The sequence below is a fragment of the Chrysochloris asiatica genome, unplaced genomic scaffold, assembly GCF_000296735.1.
Source record: "Chrysochloris asiatica unplaced genomic scaffold, ChrAsi1.0 scaffold00022, whole genome shotgun sequence".
NCBI lineage: Eukaryota > Metazoa > Chordata > Mammalia > Afrosoricida > Chrysochloridae > Chrysochloris > Chrysochloris asiatica.
This window is the reverse complement of record NW_006408540.1, coordinates 16,740,207-16,754,852: the sequence shown is the minus strand read 5'-3', so window position 1 is coordinate 16,754,852 and position 14,646 is coordinate 16,740,207. Positions and strand designations below refer to the sequence as shown.

Here is a 14,646-nt window from a genome sequence, read left to right as displayed (position 1 = left end):
ACTCATTTTGAATCCATATATATTAAAATGTTTAGATAGAAAGGAGGCTGGAGATCCCGTTTTTTAACTTATTATTATTATAATAAACCTCAGAGTTTGATTTTTTTCCTTCACTTCTCTGATGTCTCTCCACTGAACTCCAGATTTTATTTTACTTAATGAAAGTTGCACTACAGGTGTGACCTCCTGCCCAAATCCATCCCCATCGAACCTATTGACATACTCAGCTTTGTTGTCAAGGAGAGAACAATCTTCCAAGAGAATGCCATCATGGGGAACCCTTCTACTCCTGCCTGTAAATGTGCCTTTCTGCTAACTGTGCTCGCCCATTTATATTTTGTACATACCTGAATGTTGGGAGAATATAAAGATCTCTCTGAATCTTCTAGAATCTAGATGTAGGTTGTGGTGGGGATAGATTATGGTTCTAACAGTGCCTTGGATGGAGCTACAGAGAAAGAGTGGTTCCTAGAGTCAGGCCCTCATGTTTTGAATTGTACAGGAAGAATTCCTTTAGGAAGAACAATTCTGAGAGTCCCCTAGACATCTGGAGAGGACTTTGTAATTCCCCTAAAAAATCTGCCATTGCAGTAATTACACCAGAGAATACAGTGGTGCCTACTCTAAGGCCATCTCTTCACTTAGGAATACAGTTGGTAAAGTCGCCATCATTTCTGGGCGTCCACTTATATCAATATATTCAGAAGTTCCACAACACCTGGCACAAATCTTGATGACCTGAGAGGGGAGAGGAGAGAGAAATCAGTTTTCCAAATGGTTTCTGTCTATGGGGAATCGAGACTAGAATGCCCTAAACAACAAGTAAACCTGGTTTCTTGTAATTATTTGCAACACTGATTTCTCTGGGCAAATCATGGATTTTTTTCAGACATTCTCATGATGATATATAAAATTGAAGTCTTTATTACAAGTCATATAACCTGGGTATCTACCACCAGGATCAGTGGGAGTTTATTCTGCCAGACTTTCTTCTAGACTACTAACAGGGATGGGGTACTGAGTTCCAACTCAACTAAAGAAAATAGGCCCTCAGGAAGTGTTTTATTATTATGACTTCTGGATTATTTTTCCAATTAATCCTTGTGGCATGTAATTGGGTCTAAAACAATTTGATTTCCATCAGACACTGCAGGGTAGCATTTTATAAATCACAACATTATAGTCAACACAGGTTAGGCCCGTTTGTGGAAGAACCCCTAGTCCATTTCACATGTGGCCCACATGTTGGATTTGTCATTAGTGAAGTCATGTTGAATGTAATGGGTCAATACTTTTAATTTAGAACCAAAGTTCTGAAGCTCTGGAGTGGCTGGAAACCACTGGGTATTTTAATGAAGGAAAAGGACTCCCAATTTTTTTATTGATAACTTAATATCTCCAAGAAGATGTTGCCAGTATAATTCTGTGTCCGTATCACTCCATAGTCTCATGTTTTTTTTAATATTATCACAATAGATTCCCCGTCCCAGCAATTGCAATGAGCACCCTGCCAATGTTAGTGGTAAGTGAACATCCCATCCAGCTATCGTCAGTCACCAATGCTGAAACAACTTTGACTGTTTGTAAAGTCACTCTTCTTCAAATCTTCTCTGGTCCCTGAGAATTGTTCTCAAATTCTCAACAGCCTAGTAAACTCCTTCCCTATCATATTAACTTCTCTGCAAATCAAGGAAAGTCATTACTTCAAGTCCTACCCAGACCACTTTGCCCATCACATGCCACCATGTCACACACATGCATATAACCAGGCTTTCATCTGGAATGCTCCCAAAGTGCATGGAGGTTAGGAAGAAGATCAATGGGAGGTAAGGAAATGCTTTTCAAGAAGGTTGAATGGTGACTTCCAGATGCTGTCCATGAATAGAGTTGAGGCAATATTTAAGCTGCATGTGAGGGAAGTTATCTGGGGAGTGTGTCCCTCTCTGAAAGCTACTGACCATAAAGAATGAGTCATTGACCTAAATCTTGTTTCCAAAGCCCATATCAATAAATCAACGAACATTTGTCAAGAGCTTACTGTAAGAATTTATCCAGCTTCATTGGGAACAAGAACCATCTGGACAGCCTGCTTAAAAGGCAGACTCTTTGGCTCCACATACAGAGATGCTGCTCATTTTCAGACTACATTTCCTAGGTGAAACTGATGCAGGCATTTCTGGGACCATGTTTTCAGAAATCGTGGGTAGTGGTACGCCAAGATCTGTGTCCGCTGGCAGTGATCATGGAACTCTTCCCTCAAGAAGCCCAAGGTTGCTAGTTACCATCTTCAACCCAGAACCACCTTCTGAGGAACAGAAGGAAACTTTGCCCACTCCTGTGCCAACTTCTGGGTTGTTGGCTCGTTTCTGCCCACTGTTGTGGCCAATGTGTCAATCTATGTGTTCCCTAAACTTGTGACGAAAGTACTGAATTGGAATAGCATGCTATTTATACTAAAATCAGAAATTCGGAGGCATATGGGGCTGCTTGTGCTACAGATTTCCTTGTCGGAAGAAAGGAGAGTCTAATCGGATCCTAAAGGATGGGTAGGAGAGATATGGGAATTGTCAGTGATATTTCAGATAGAAGGTATTAACAAAGCCTGAAACACACTTTAGCTCCCCCAAACTAGAAAGACAGACAGACATCAAAAAATAAGTAAATAGATAACCCTACAGACAAGATCAGGTATTATATACACCAAATATGTGAGACAAATTGTTTAAAGCTTTTTAGAATCCCAAGGCTCTAAGAAGCATAAGCATAGACCTCAAGTGTTCGATAAGTCCTCCACCACCCACTCTTAACTTTGCCTCCCTCTACTTCCTATAAATGTTTTCATTTCTCTGTAGCTGTCCCCGTGTGGTGTAGTGAAAGACTCAGATTTCACGGCGTTATCCCCACTGCTGTCTCTGAAGTTCAGTATCCATGGAGCCTCCATATAGGCTGTAGCATGAAGCAAGAATATATCAGGCAGGTTTCTGGTCAGGCCTCTGAAGGTTCCCAGAAAAATGCAGCTGTGTCTAGAGATACAGCATCATCTGCAGAGTTGAGGTTCCTAGAGACCCCCAGGGTGCCCCTCCACCTCAGTGAGTGAGCTGATAGCCCTCCCAAGGGCTTGTTGAAGTTTCCTGGGAGACTGTCAACATGTGTGGATGTTGGAAAAGCAGAGAGTTTGGAATGAAAACTCCAGGTCGCTTTTATGCCAGTAGGATTCCATTTCCCATTTCAACTCAGAGAGTAAATGCACAGACCAAACTTTATGTGCAAATTGATATATTTCTCTCATTGGATAACCAATATCATTTTCTAAATAGGAGTTCCTCAGACAAAAAGGTGAGGGGGATAGCCACATGACAAACTACAGTACCTGATACCTTCAAGGCAGCCTTGACGCATGACGCTCACATGAGTAACTGTGGGTTGAGGTATTTAATACACTGGGTCAAGGAAAGCAAATCGCTTATCCTCTTTGGACCTGACTCCTCACATTGTATAAAATGAGAAGGTTTGATTAGAGGGTCTTTTTAAACTCAATATTCTATAATCTCTAAGAACTATTGTAAAAGCTGTATTGCCCCTTAAACAGTGAGTTTATATGTAAGTAGAAGACCATACCCATTAACATACATGTGGACTCCTGGTGTGGCGCTGTAGGGTCAGCACTGGACTTTGAACCACAAAGTTGACAGTTCAAACCCACCAGCGGCTCCTCGGAAACCCTTGGCAAGGTCACTATGAGTCAGAACTGACTCGACAGAACTTCACAACAATAACATCAACATACGAGGCCTCTATTCTCTTATACCTTCAAAAGAAAAAGGAAAACCTATCTTGATCCCCTGAGTTTGTTCAACTAACAGCCCATTTCCCTGCACCTTTTCCAAAGCTTTTTGGGAAGCTTTGGAAAAGCTTTGTTGTTATTGTTAGGTACCATTGAGTCAGTATTGACCCATAGCGACCTTATGCACAGCAGAATGAAACACTGCCCAATCTTGGGCCAACCTCACTACTGTTGCCACACTTGAGTCCATCGATGATGCCACTTGGCCAATCCATCTCATTGGGGGTCTTCCTCTTTTTCTCTGATCCTCCACCTTACCGAACATGATATCCTTCTCCACTGACTGGTCCCTCCTGACAATATGTCTGAAGTATAAGAGATGAAGTTTGGCCATCTTGGCCCCTAAGGAGCACTCTAGCTGCACTTCTTCCAGAACGGATCTACTGGTTCATTTGGCAGCGCATGGCACTTTCAATATTCTTCTTCAACACCATAACTCATACCACTCCCCAAACCAGTGTCAAAGCTCAGGGGCTCTATTTCCTTTCCCCTCATCAGCCCACTTTAATCTGGTTTCATCTTCACACTGAAACTGTTGTCAGTGTGGCTAAGAACTTCATTATTTCTAGTTCCTCAGCTCTCTCATCTGTGAGGCACAATTCACACAGTTGCCCACTTGCATCTTCTAGAAATATTATATTCTCTTGGTTAGCATGACACTACTCTTCCATTACTTGTTTTTCGTTTTTGTTTTGTTTTTTATTGTTTTAGGTGAAAGTTTACAGAACACATGAGTTTCCCATTCAACCATTTATAGAAAAGGTGTTGTGTGATGTTGGTTGCTATTCCCAGTGTGCCAGTTCTTCCCATTTCTGTCCCTCTAATTCCCCAGCCTCTCCTTCACATCCTTTCTCTTCTTGGCTTTTGGGCAAGTGTTGGCCATTGCTCTCATATAGTTAACTGTTCTAAGGAACGCAGGTGTTAGTGTTTATTTTACAGGCCAACCCATCATTTGGCTGAAAGGTGACTTCCAGGAGTAGCTTCAGCCCTAAGTTAAAAGGGTGTCTTAGGGAAACTGTCTTGGGGGCTCCTCTAGTTTCTGTCAGTCCAGTAAGTTTGGTCTTTTTTTATGAATTTGAGTTTTGTCTGACATTTTTCTCCCATTCTAATGGAGACCATCTATTTTATCCCTGATCAAACTAGTCAGTAGTAATTATGGACCATTTAGTTCTTCTGGTCTCAGGCTAAAGGAAGCTGTGGTTCATGTGGGCCATTACTTCTATAGACTAATTGCTGCCATGATCTTTGGTTTCCTTCACTTCTCTTTGCTCCAGATGGGAATAGATCAATACTTGTCTCTAAAATGGCCAGCAACCACCCTTTCATATTGTTCACTTCCTCTCAGAATTCTTTGTTTGGTTTTCCTCAGTTTAACCTCAGAGTTGGGGGCTTTGAAGAGTCCGAGGGAGTACTTTGGATTCACATACCTTTTTTTTTTTGCCATTCACTTCCAAATTTTACTTTCTTCAAGGGCATTTGATATCTCCATTTAAATGCTAATGAGCATATAAAATTTCATACAGTTCAAATAGAAATCATAATTCCATCCTTTTGGGTTTGCTTGCCTGCCCTAGCACGTTCCTGGGAGCACAGTGGCTCCATAGGATACGCACTGGACTGTGAACCACAAGGTCGGCGGTTCAAGCCTACCAGCCCTCTCTGGGAAAAAAATGAGGCTTTCTGCTCCTGCAAAGATTTTTTTTAAAGTCTCTGAAACTCTATACCAGTTCGCCAGGTGTTGGGACCAACTCCACAGTACTTAACAACGCACATGTTCTTCCCTCAATATCCCCATCCGTGAAAATGGTGCCACCCAGTTGCTCAAGCCAAAAAAACTAGAAGTCATCCTGGATTCCCTCCTAGCCTTTCTAAAGGGGTCGTCTGCCTCAGTTTGTACAGAGCTGGTTTGTATCTCATTCCAAAGTCGTTTAAAAGGTCTGCAGATGTGCAGAAAGAACCCCGTAGTACGGACAACATCTGTCATGGGTTGTGTCCCCCCAAAACATGGGTCAACTTGGCAAGGCCATGACTTCCAGTATTATATGATTGGCCTCTATTTTGTGATGTTATAAATGCTCACCTCCTGGTGTGGGTTAATGCACTGGACCACAAAGTCAGTTTGAACCATAAAATCAGTGGTTCAAACTCACCAGCCGCTCTCCGGAAACCCCACACAGGGTCTCTATGAGTTGGAACCTACTAGACGGCATTTAACAACAACAACACATGTTGATGAGTCCTTGTGTGGCGCTGCAGGATAATACACTGGACCGAAAGGTCAGTTTGAATCTCAGGGTCAGCAGTTCAAATTCACCAGCCACTCTGTGGAAACTCTATACAAGGTTACTGTGAGTCGGAAGTGACTTGCAGGCAATTAAACAACAACATAAATTAATGAGGCAGGGTCTGTATAGGGTGCACCTTGGATCACAGTCTTACAAGAGTCACACCATTTATTTTACAAGAAATTAAAGGAGAGAAAAGCAAGCAGAGATGGGGGAGAAGGCTACCAAGCCACAGGATGATCATTCAGAATCAGGAATTCAGAAGAGACAAGAACCTTCGTTCTGAGTGATAGAGAGAGAAAGCTTTCCCCTAGAGCCGCCACCCAGAATTTAAACTTCTGTCCTCTTAAACAATGAGAAAGTGAATTTCTGTTTGTTGAAGATATCCATCTGTGGATCCATCTGTTAGAGCTGTACTAGATAACTAAGACAAATTCATTTTTTTTACTTTTTTAAAATTAGTTCTCATTGCATTTTCTAGTGTTGAAAAGCCCACTCTTAAATATGGAGACTGTAAAAATGGCATGGAAGCCATCCATGTCCAACCTCCTCTGGCTCCACAAGGGGGAAGCTGAATCAAACTCTATTACCAACTCAAGGCTAATTGCTGTGAGGCCCAGGTCAGACATGCCCTCCACCCTCCACCCTCCTTTATCCTATTCTGAACATCCCTTTCATGACACACTACTTCCCTGCTGGGTTTAATAATCTGTTGAAATAGCTACGTAGAACTCACAGACTAAACTTACGATGATGAGGAGGTTTATGAGGGAAGTTGATGGTACAATTCAGAATCAGAACAATTCAGCAATGCTCTGGTTTTCAGTACAGCAAGAACACGGGTCTCCTTCTTGGCTTCCGCCTGCTTATGCAGGTGTTACAAGCTATTTCAGTGCTGCAGATAAAATCAAATGGGTGTGTTCTGCAAGCCAGCCTCCTGCCCAAAGACATTCAGTTTCAATTGGTCTCTGGGTTGGGAAGCTCAGTGCTGTCTCTCTGTGCCACTGTCTCTGAGGCCATCCCTTTTCCACACAAGGATGAGGAAAAAGGCTGGCTCATGAGTCTACTTTTTAAAAAATTATTATTGCGAATTGAGTGATAGTTTACATGGGAAAACATCAGCTTTACACTCATCCTATCATATTTCATTTCATTGCAATGATTACAATCCCCTCCATGCATCATCATTCAACAATATTTGCTTCTATTCCCTTTGGGTTTTGTTTGTTGGTTTGCTTGATGTACACCAAAACACTCAAGAATATACAATCATTCAAACAACCAAAGGGTATGCCCTGCAAGCCTGCCTTCTAGCTGCCAGCACACAGCCCCTCTCCCTCCTTGAGTCTAGAGGCCCTAGTTGTTCCATCTCTCCACGTTATCATCTCTTGAGTCTTCTTACCTAGTGGGCCAGGAACCATCTGTTCCCTCATCTAAGATGGTTTCTTTTAAGCCCAATGGGATGCCAAAACTGACTAATCCCAGCCTGAGGGTCTCATGTACCCTATTTGCATGGTCCCACCCAATCATTTGCGGACCCCTGGTGTGGTGCTGTGGATTAATGCACCAGACTGCAACGCCATTTGAACTACAAGGTTGGTGGTTCAAGCTCACCAGTTACTCCTTAGAAACCCTATACAGGGTCGCTATGGGTTGGAACCGACTCGATGGCACTTAACAACAACAACACCCAGTCATTTGGTGGGAGTTCCAAAGAACTAATGATAGGTAGAAGATCCATATCGAGTAAATTCACTGCACCACAGAGACTTCTATTTCTCCATGAAAACTGCCAAAGCCAGTTGTTGAATCTTTCCCTTTGTGGGCCCACTGGTTCAGTTATGGTTAAATTTTCAACCCTCAATTACTAATGAGTAATCTTATGAAGTTTGTAGGTCACTCTTAGAGGACCATAAAGCAGTCTCAATTTTCTGGTGTGTAGCACTTTTAATTAGATTTTGAGTTGCCAGCTATCCTTTTTTTTCCATTCCCAGGGAATATTCCAGTTCTTTTAAAGTAACTGCAAAGAGGCTTTTGTTGTTTGTTTTTGAAGCTTCCTCATAATTAATCTGATTCGGTAACAGGGACTTCTTAGAAGGGACATTTTCCCAGGGGGCAGGACTGATGAATCAGAGTTGCTCCAGCATAGGTAAGAGTGTGGGGAGGAGCATGAGGAGGGACAAGGATGATGAGGAGTGCTTCTCATTTCTGCTGTGTCTCTATCAATGCTGAATAGCTGTTGTCCCCCACAGGAGAAAGCCTGGGAAACATTTGTCTAGCAGTCTAGTGTGCCCCACTTGTATCTTGTGGCAGCTGCTAAACTTTTTATATCAGCCACTACTTATATCAGCTGCTACTAACATAGTTCTGATACCCTCATAAAGAAAATACTCAAGTCTATTTATTCTAATCTGATTTTGAACAGGTATGCAGACATCAACCCTGGGAGCATATGAACATTTCTCCTGTCAGTTTTATGGCCAAAACAATTTCTAGAAACGTTTTCTTTCCCCAAGCATCCAAGTTCTTCATGAGCCATACAGAATGGTCAGGGGCAGTCGTTACCAGTGAACAATGTCCCCAAATGACTTGGTTTTAGTAAGAGTGTGATAACAGCATTGGTTAGTCCTGGTAGACATTGCAAAGGCTCTTTCTTACTCATCCCTTTCATCTAAAACAGAATGACAAACATTTTAAACACATTTACTGGCTATTCTCAGTTCTTGAGAATATTGCATTCATCACACATTTATGATAAATATACTATGTTCCTGGCATTGAACCAGAGCATGTGACAACTAGGGGCAGATTCCCCTGGGGTCCAGAGCCAGAACTGGGGCTGAAGGACAGTAGCAGTTAAGGAGAAAATACAAGTACGTGTGCACAAAGGGATGCCAACATCGCAGGGGCGACTCCTGCAGCCACTAGAGCGCCCCCTCAGCCCCCTGCCTGGTTTCTGGTATGCTGAACATCCTGTCTTGACATTTCATCTCCTAGATTAAGAGTTGCCAGCTTTCTCTCCCCATCTTCCTCTGACTCATTCTACTGAGTGCATCTAATTTCACAGCATACTCCATGTATGTATGTATAGGCATGTATAGGAGGGTCTATGGGTTATCCATTGTATGACGTTGGAAAGAGTTCAGCAGTGCTTCCAGGCTAAGATGGGCTAGGAAGAAAGACCTAGCATTTTATTTCTAAAAGGTATCCCCTGAAAATGTTATTGATCGCAAGGGACAATTGTGGAGATGGTGCAGAAGAAGCAGGCTGTCTTTTGTTGTGTTGTGTGAGTCAGCCGTAAGTTGGAGGCTCAACTGAACTGCAGCTAACTAGAGCAATCCTAAGTTCTATTAGAGATGTTAAGAGTCTTATCCCAGCGGGATATTCATATGACAAGTGTTCTGTTTCTCTCGCTGCTGAGGAGCATAGACTACTCAAACCCTTCCACCTTCGGAGGTGCCCACTTGCCCTGTGGGAAACTCATACATCCTCGTCATCCCAAAAGATGCCCTGCAGCATCAGTGCCACTCTCATCCCAGCCTTGCTGTCTCTCCCCTGTGCCTCTGTACATACAGGCCAGTTCACAAACTCTGTTACTTAAACAGGCATCCGCCCAAGGAAAGGAATGCTGATCTCCCCAGCTTGCAGCACCCCCTCCGATATCTATGAGACACTGTCTTAGAGCACCTCCTGCCTGTCTGTGAGAGCCCCATGGAGGAGGAGAAGAAAAGCTTTCTCCTTAGAAATACCATCTTCTCACAAAGCAAAAACCCCCTACAAGGAGGAGGGTGAGCTAGGGGACAAGAATGTGTGTGTTTCCCATAAGGCAAGTCGTTGTTGTTGTTGTTGTTGTTAAGTGCCATCGAGTCGGTTCTGACCCATAACGACCCTGTGTAGGGTTTCTGAGGAGCAGCTGGTGAGCTTGAACTGCCGACCTTGCAGTTCAAACGGCTTTGCAGTCTGGCGCATTCACCCACAGCACCACACCAGAACTCCATAAGGCAAGTGGGCACCTCCAAAGGTAAAAGCGTTTGTTTGCGTACGTACGGATAAACCACTCCCAGGCGCCTCAGCAGAGAGAGAAAAACACTTTTCAGGTGAATATCCCGCTGGGCTAAGACTCTGAAACACGTCTCATACAGCTTATGATCGCTGTAGTGCTTGGCGGCTCTCTGGAGGAGAAGCCCCCTTCCTTCCTGAGACAAAAGCAATTCCCTGTCCACTAATTTTAATCCTACCTCTATCTCTCACCTATGGGTGCAAGAGATGTTTCTCACCTATGTCTCTTCTAATTTATTTTTAAGTTACTCATTCATGAGCTTGTTTATTTGAACTCTAATTAGTAAGAGGATTGTCTACCATGCCACCTCACCATATTTAAGATTTCCATATACTAGGCAATGACTGACAGATCTATCAAATTGAAAATGAAAAACAGAGAAAGATGTGTATGGGGTTGGGTGGAGAGCGGGAGGGCAACACAGTGCCACTTAGTGTATCAAAACTGGCTGTTTTCCTATTGAAAGATATTAAAACTGCCATTGTTATCTTCTACCACCATTATTTCATCAAAGAAAGGACATTTCAGCATCAGCAATAACAAATGGAGCATAATCACAAAATAGTATGGTAGTTCTTTATGTCTCTGGAAAAACAGGTCAGTCTCAAGAATTTGGCTTTATGGGAAAATGTAATAAATGGCTTCTGTCTTCCTCATTTCACTACAAGTCAATAAAAATCTCATAAAAGCAAATGTGTGAGGACAGGCCTTTGAGAGTTGCTTCCCCAGCCCTTTCTGTTCTCTGTCCCTTGCTTCCGGGTGAACTGGGTAATGTTCTTTAAACTGCACTTCCTAGGGTAACCTGGTGCAAGAACAGTATGCTTTCTAACTATTTCATCTCAAGCGTGGCTCTTCCCCTACAACCCTTGGCTATAAAGCCCCAAAGTAAACAGAGTGCGATACTTCATCCACTGATTGAATTCATTTCGAAACCTGTTTGAAAGAGAACTTCAAATAACATCATGCCGAGGGTGACTTGTTAACACACAGCAGCACTGCCCACAGAGTCCGCATCCTTATTCTTACTGCTCTGCTCCTGGAGAAAGAAGTTGGGAGGGTAGACAGGCAAGGCTGTGGACCGAAGCCCTGGCCCCAGCACCCAGCTTCTCATTTGTCAATATCGTGTTGACAGTTGATTTCCACAATGGAAAAGCCTGCTGATTTATTACCAGATTCCAGCCAAAGCATTCATTCCCAGACCTTTTAAAGTGATCTTGTAAATTACGGCAGAGTGATGGGGCAAGCAAGCTGGTTCCCCATAACCAGCAACATCTGGGGAGCAGTAGCCAATGTTTCGGGAAGGATTTGATTTGTACTTCCTTCAGTGGTAGTGAGGGGAAATATGGATTAAGCACTTTTTATAACTAGCAACAGTAATTATCAGGAAAATGTGAGGCGGTATGATTTCTGACAGAGCTGTACCAACCACTTTCACACTGCAGAGTCCGCGGAGGGATAGAAGAGAGATGATTTGATCCTTCTAATAACTAAACTTTTGTATTGGTAAATCAAGCATAAAATTGGCAGTGGAATTCCTTTCAGGAGTCTTTGTTTAGAAATTCCTTTATCCATCTATGTATTATCCTGGAGTCTAGCTTTGCTAACAACTATCATTGTAGGAGATTAAGTGTTTTGTATTTGCTATGTTACTATTACTGTCCTCAGAACATATTGCTTTATCGGAAACCCTATACAGGGTTGTTATGGGTCAGAACAGACTTGATGGCACTTAACAACAACATTGTATGTTGGGTGCCCTGGTGTGGCACTGTATGATAAGAACTGGCCTGCTAACCTCAAGTTCAGTGGGTCAAACCCACCAGCCGCTCCTCAGGAACCCTATACACGGTCTCTATGAATCGGAACTGACTGGATGGTGCATAACAACCATAGCAGTGTTTATTGGAGAAGCTCTGGTGACTCTGTGGGTTAAGCACTTGGCTGCTAGTCACAGGGTAATGGGAAAAAGATGAGGCTGTCCACCTCAGACACCTGAGGGAGCAGTACCACTTTGTCCTACAGGGTCCCTAAGAGTTGGAATAGCTTAACAGCAGTGGGGTGGTTTGGAAAACATTTGCTGAGCACCGTTAGAAATAATAGGGCAGTCTGACAAACAGGCATTGGGATGAGAAGACATCATTTGACTAAGATTCCAATGTGCCTCTAAATAACCCCTGTGTTGTTGTTTTAATTCAGGCATCATATCCACGTTTCTTCATGTGCATCCTTTTGGAGCCAATATCGAATATCTGTGGTCATACATGCAGCAGCTGGACTCTAAGGTAAATCACTTTTTTCTCCCCTGGGCTCTGATTGCTGACTGAAGGTGGGCTTCTCATAAGCTGTACCAGAAATAATAATGGGAAAGGTGGGTATCAATCCTTTTCCTGTGAACTCCTCAGTTTGGGGCAGATCACTGTCTTCTTTCCACTTGCTTTTGCCTTTGTAGAAAGAAAAGCGGTTATCTAATGACAATGGTTTCCGCAGATACCAAATCACTTTGAAAAGTTTGTGAGGCATTTCAAGTTGCAGGTTGGCCTGGACGGTCCCCAAACAAGAGAGAAATCGGGGCACGTGGATAATGAATGGGACATCATCCTTAAACCATATTCTCACAGGAGTCTCTATGCAGGACTTCAAACAGTAGAGGGAAAATCACCTCACATAATTTAAAGCTCCGCTATGTCTCTCAAGAAAGCGGTATTTATTGTTGTTTTCCAGCAGTGTTCTTGAAATGGAAAAAAATAACAAGTGTGAAGTTATTCTCAGCCATGCCTTCCCCGGGTCACGCCCAGAGTCAGGATGTCTCTCCTCGATTCTCTGAGGCTCAGTTTCCCTCGTCTGCAAATTAGCTTTACTCCAAGCCCATCAAGGTGTATGTGTGTGCCCAGGAAGAAGAGACAGCAAGCTTAATTTCTATGTCAAATGTGAGTGAATGAAAGTGAAGTCAGTAAGCAGTCCTGCCTGGAGGAAGAGGGTGGACACAGAAGAGAAGAGGGAAGCCAGGCAGTGGGTTAACTTTTCAGTGAAGAAGGAAAACAGAAACAAGAAACTCCTCCACAGAATATGGATTTGATAGCAACCAGTTTTATGGCCCTGATTACTCACAGAAAAGTCATTCTAAACTTTCAGTGGTTAGTTATCATCAATTACATTATTATGTTCTTGTTTTAATTCAAATCATCTTATCAATACAAGATCCCAGCAATGCTCAACCTTTCCATGGGTCTGACACTTCCTCTCTGAAAGAAATCTTCTGGAACAAAAAGTACTTTTCCGTCATAGTGACTCACTCCCTCCCATTCTCTCTCAGCTCCTGTTCTTGTTGTTAAGTGCCATCGAGTCGGTGCCAACCCATAGCGACCCTGCATAGGGTTTCCAAAGAGCAGCTGGTGAGCTTGAACTGCCGACCTTTCAGTTCAAACGGTTTTGCAGTCTGGCGCATTAACTCACAGTGCCAGCTCGTGGTGATGAGTGAGTTAGGAGACCCTTGAAATTCAGGACCCTATTATTGCCTCGGAAACCCTGTACAGGGTCGCTATGAGTCGGTTCTGACTCCACGGCACATAACAACAACAACAATTATTGCCTGCTCTGTGCCCCTCTACATGGATGGGGAGGTGACTGAAAATGCTCTGTGAGCTCAGATTACAGGAACGAAGCTTTGAAGGGTGTCTTTGTCCCTTTCTCTCACCAGTACCCTTCTTCCTTAGTCTGGTCACTGCCTTTGTCTGGAGGATTAAAGGAAATACTGCTTGCTCCAATGTGCTTGCCATAGAGGAAGCCCTCAGGAAATGAGTCTTATTTTTGCCATTTCTTTGCTCCCCTCTCTGGAAGTCCCAAGTGAGAAGGCTTTCTGAGAAGCAGTTGGTTTTTTAGTATGAGATCAAGTGACCAAAGAATCCACTTGCTACTCATGTGAGAATTCCTGGATAGCTGCGTACTCCGCTTCATCAGTGCAGATTGTGGACCCACTGTCTGTGGAGTGTGTGTGTGTGTGTAAGTGTGTGGAGGGTTGTGAGTGTGTGTGTGTGAGTGAGTGGGCATGTGGAGGGTTGTGAGTGTCTGTGTGTGTGAGTGGGTGGGTGTGTGAGTGGGTGTGTGTGTGGAGGGTTTTGAGTGTCTGTGTGTATGAGTGAGTGGGCGTGTGGAGGGTTGTGAGTGTGTGTGTGTGAGTGGGTGGGTGTGTGGAGGGTTGTGAGTGTGTGTGTATGAGTGAGTGGGCATGTGGAGGGTTGTGAGTGTGTGTGTGTGGGTGTGTGTGTGAGTGGGTGGGTGTGTGGAGGGTTTTGAGTGTGTGTATGAGTGAGTGGGCGTGTGGAGGGTTGTGAGTGTGTGTGTGTGAGTGGGTGGGTGTGTGAGTGGGTGGGTGTGTGGAGGGTTTTGAGTGTCTGTGTGTATGAGTGAGTGGGCATGTGGAGGGTTGTGAGTGTGTGTGTGTGAGTGAGTGAGTGGGC

The 14,646-nt window shown here is 43.5% G+C and overlaps 1 protein-coding gene across 1 annotated transcript in view; it reads left to right on the top strand.

The window, feature by feature from the left end:
* The window catches only part of ENOX1 (ecto-NOX disulfide-thiol exchanger 1), a 304,449-nt gene that overhangs the window by 281,374 nt on the left and 8,429 nt on the right, over positions 1-14,646 (top strand). The window contains exon 13 of the mRNA XM_006837613.1: positions 12,386-12,471. Coding sequence (XP_006837676.1) covers positions 12,386-12,471 — 86 coding nt within the window. The remainder of the gene's footprint in view (positions 1-12,385; positions 12,472-14,646) is intronic.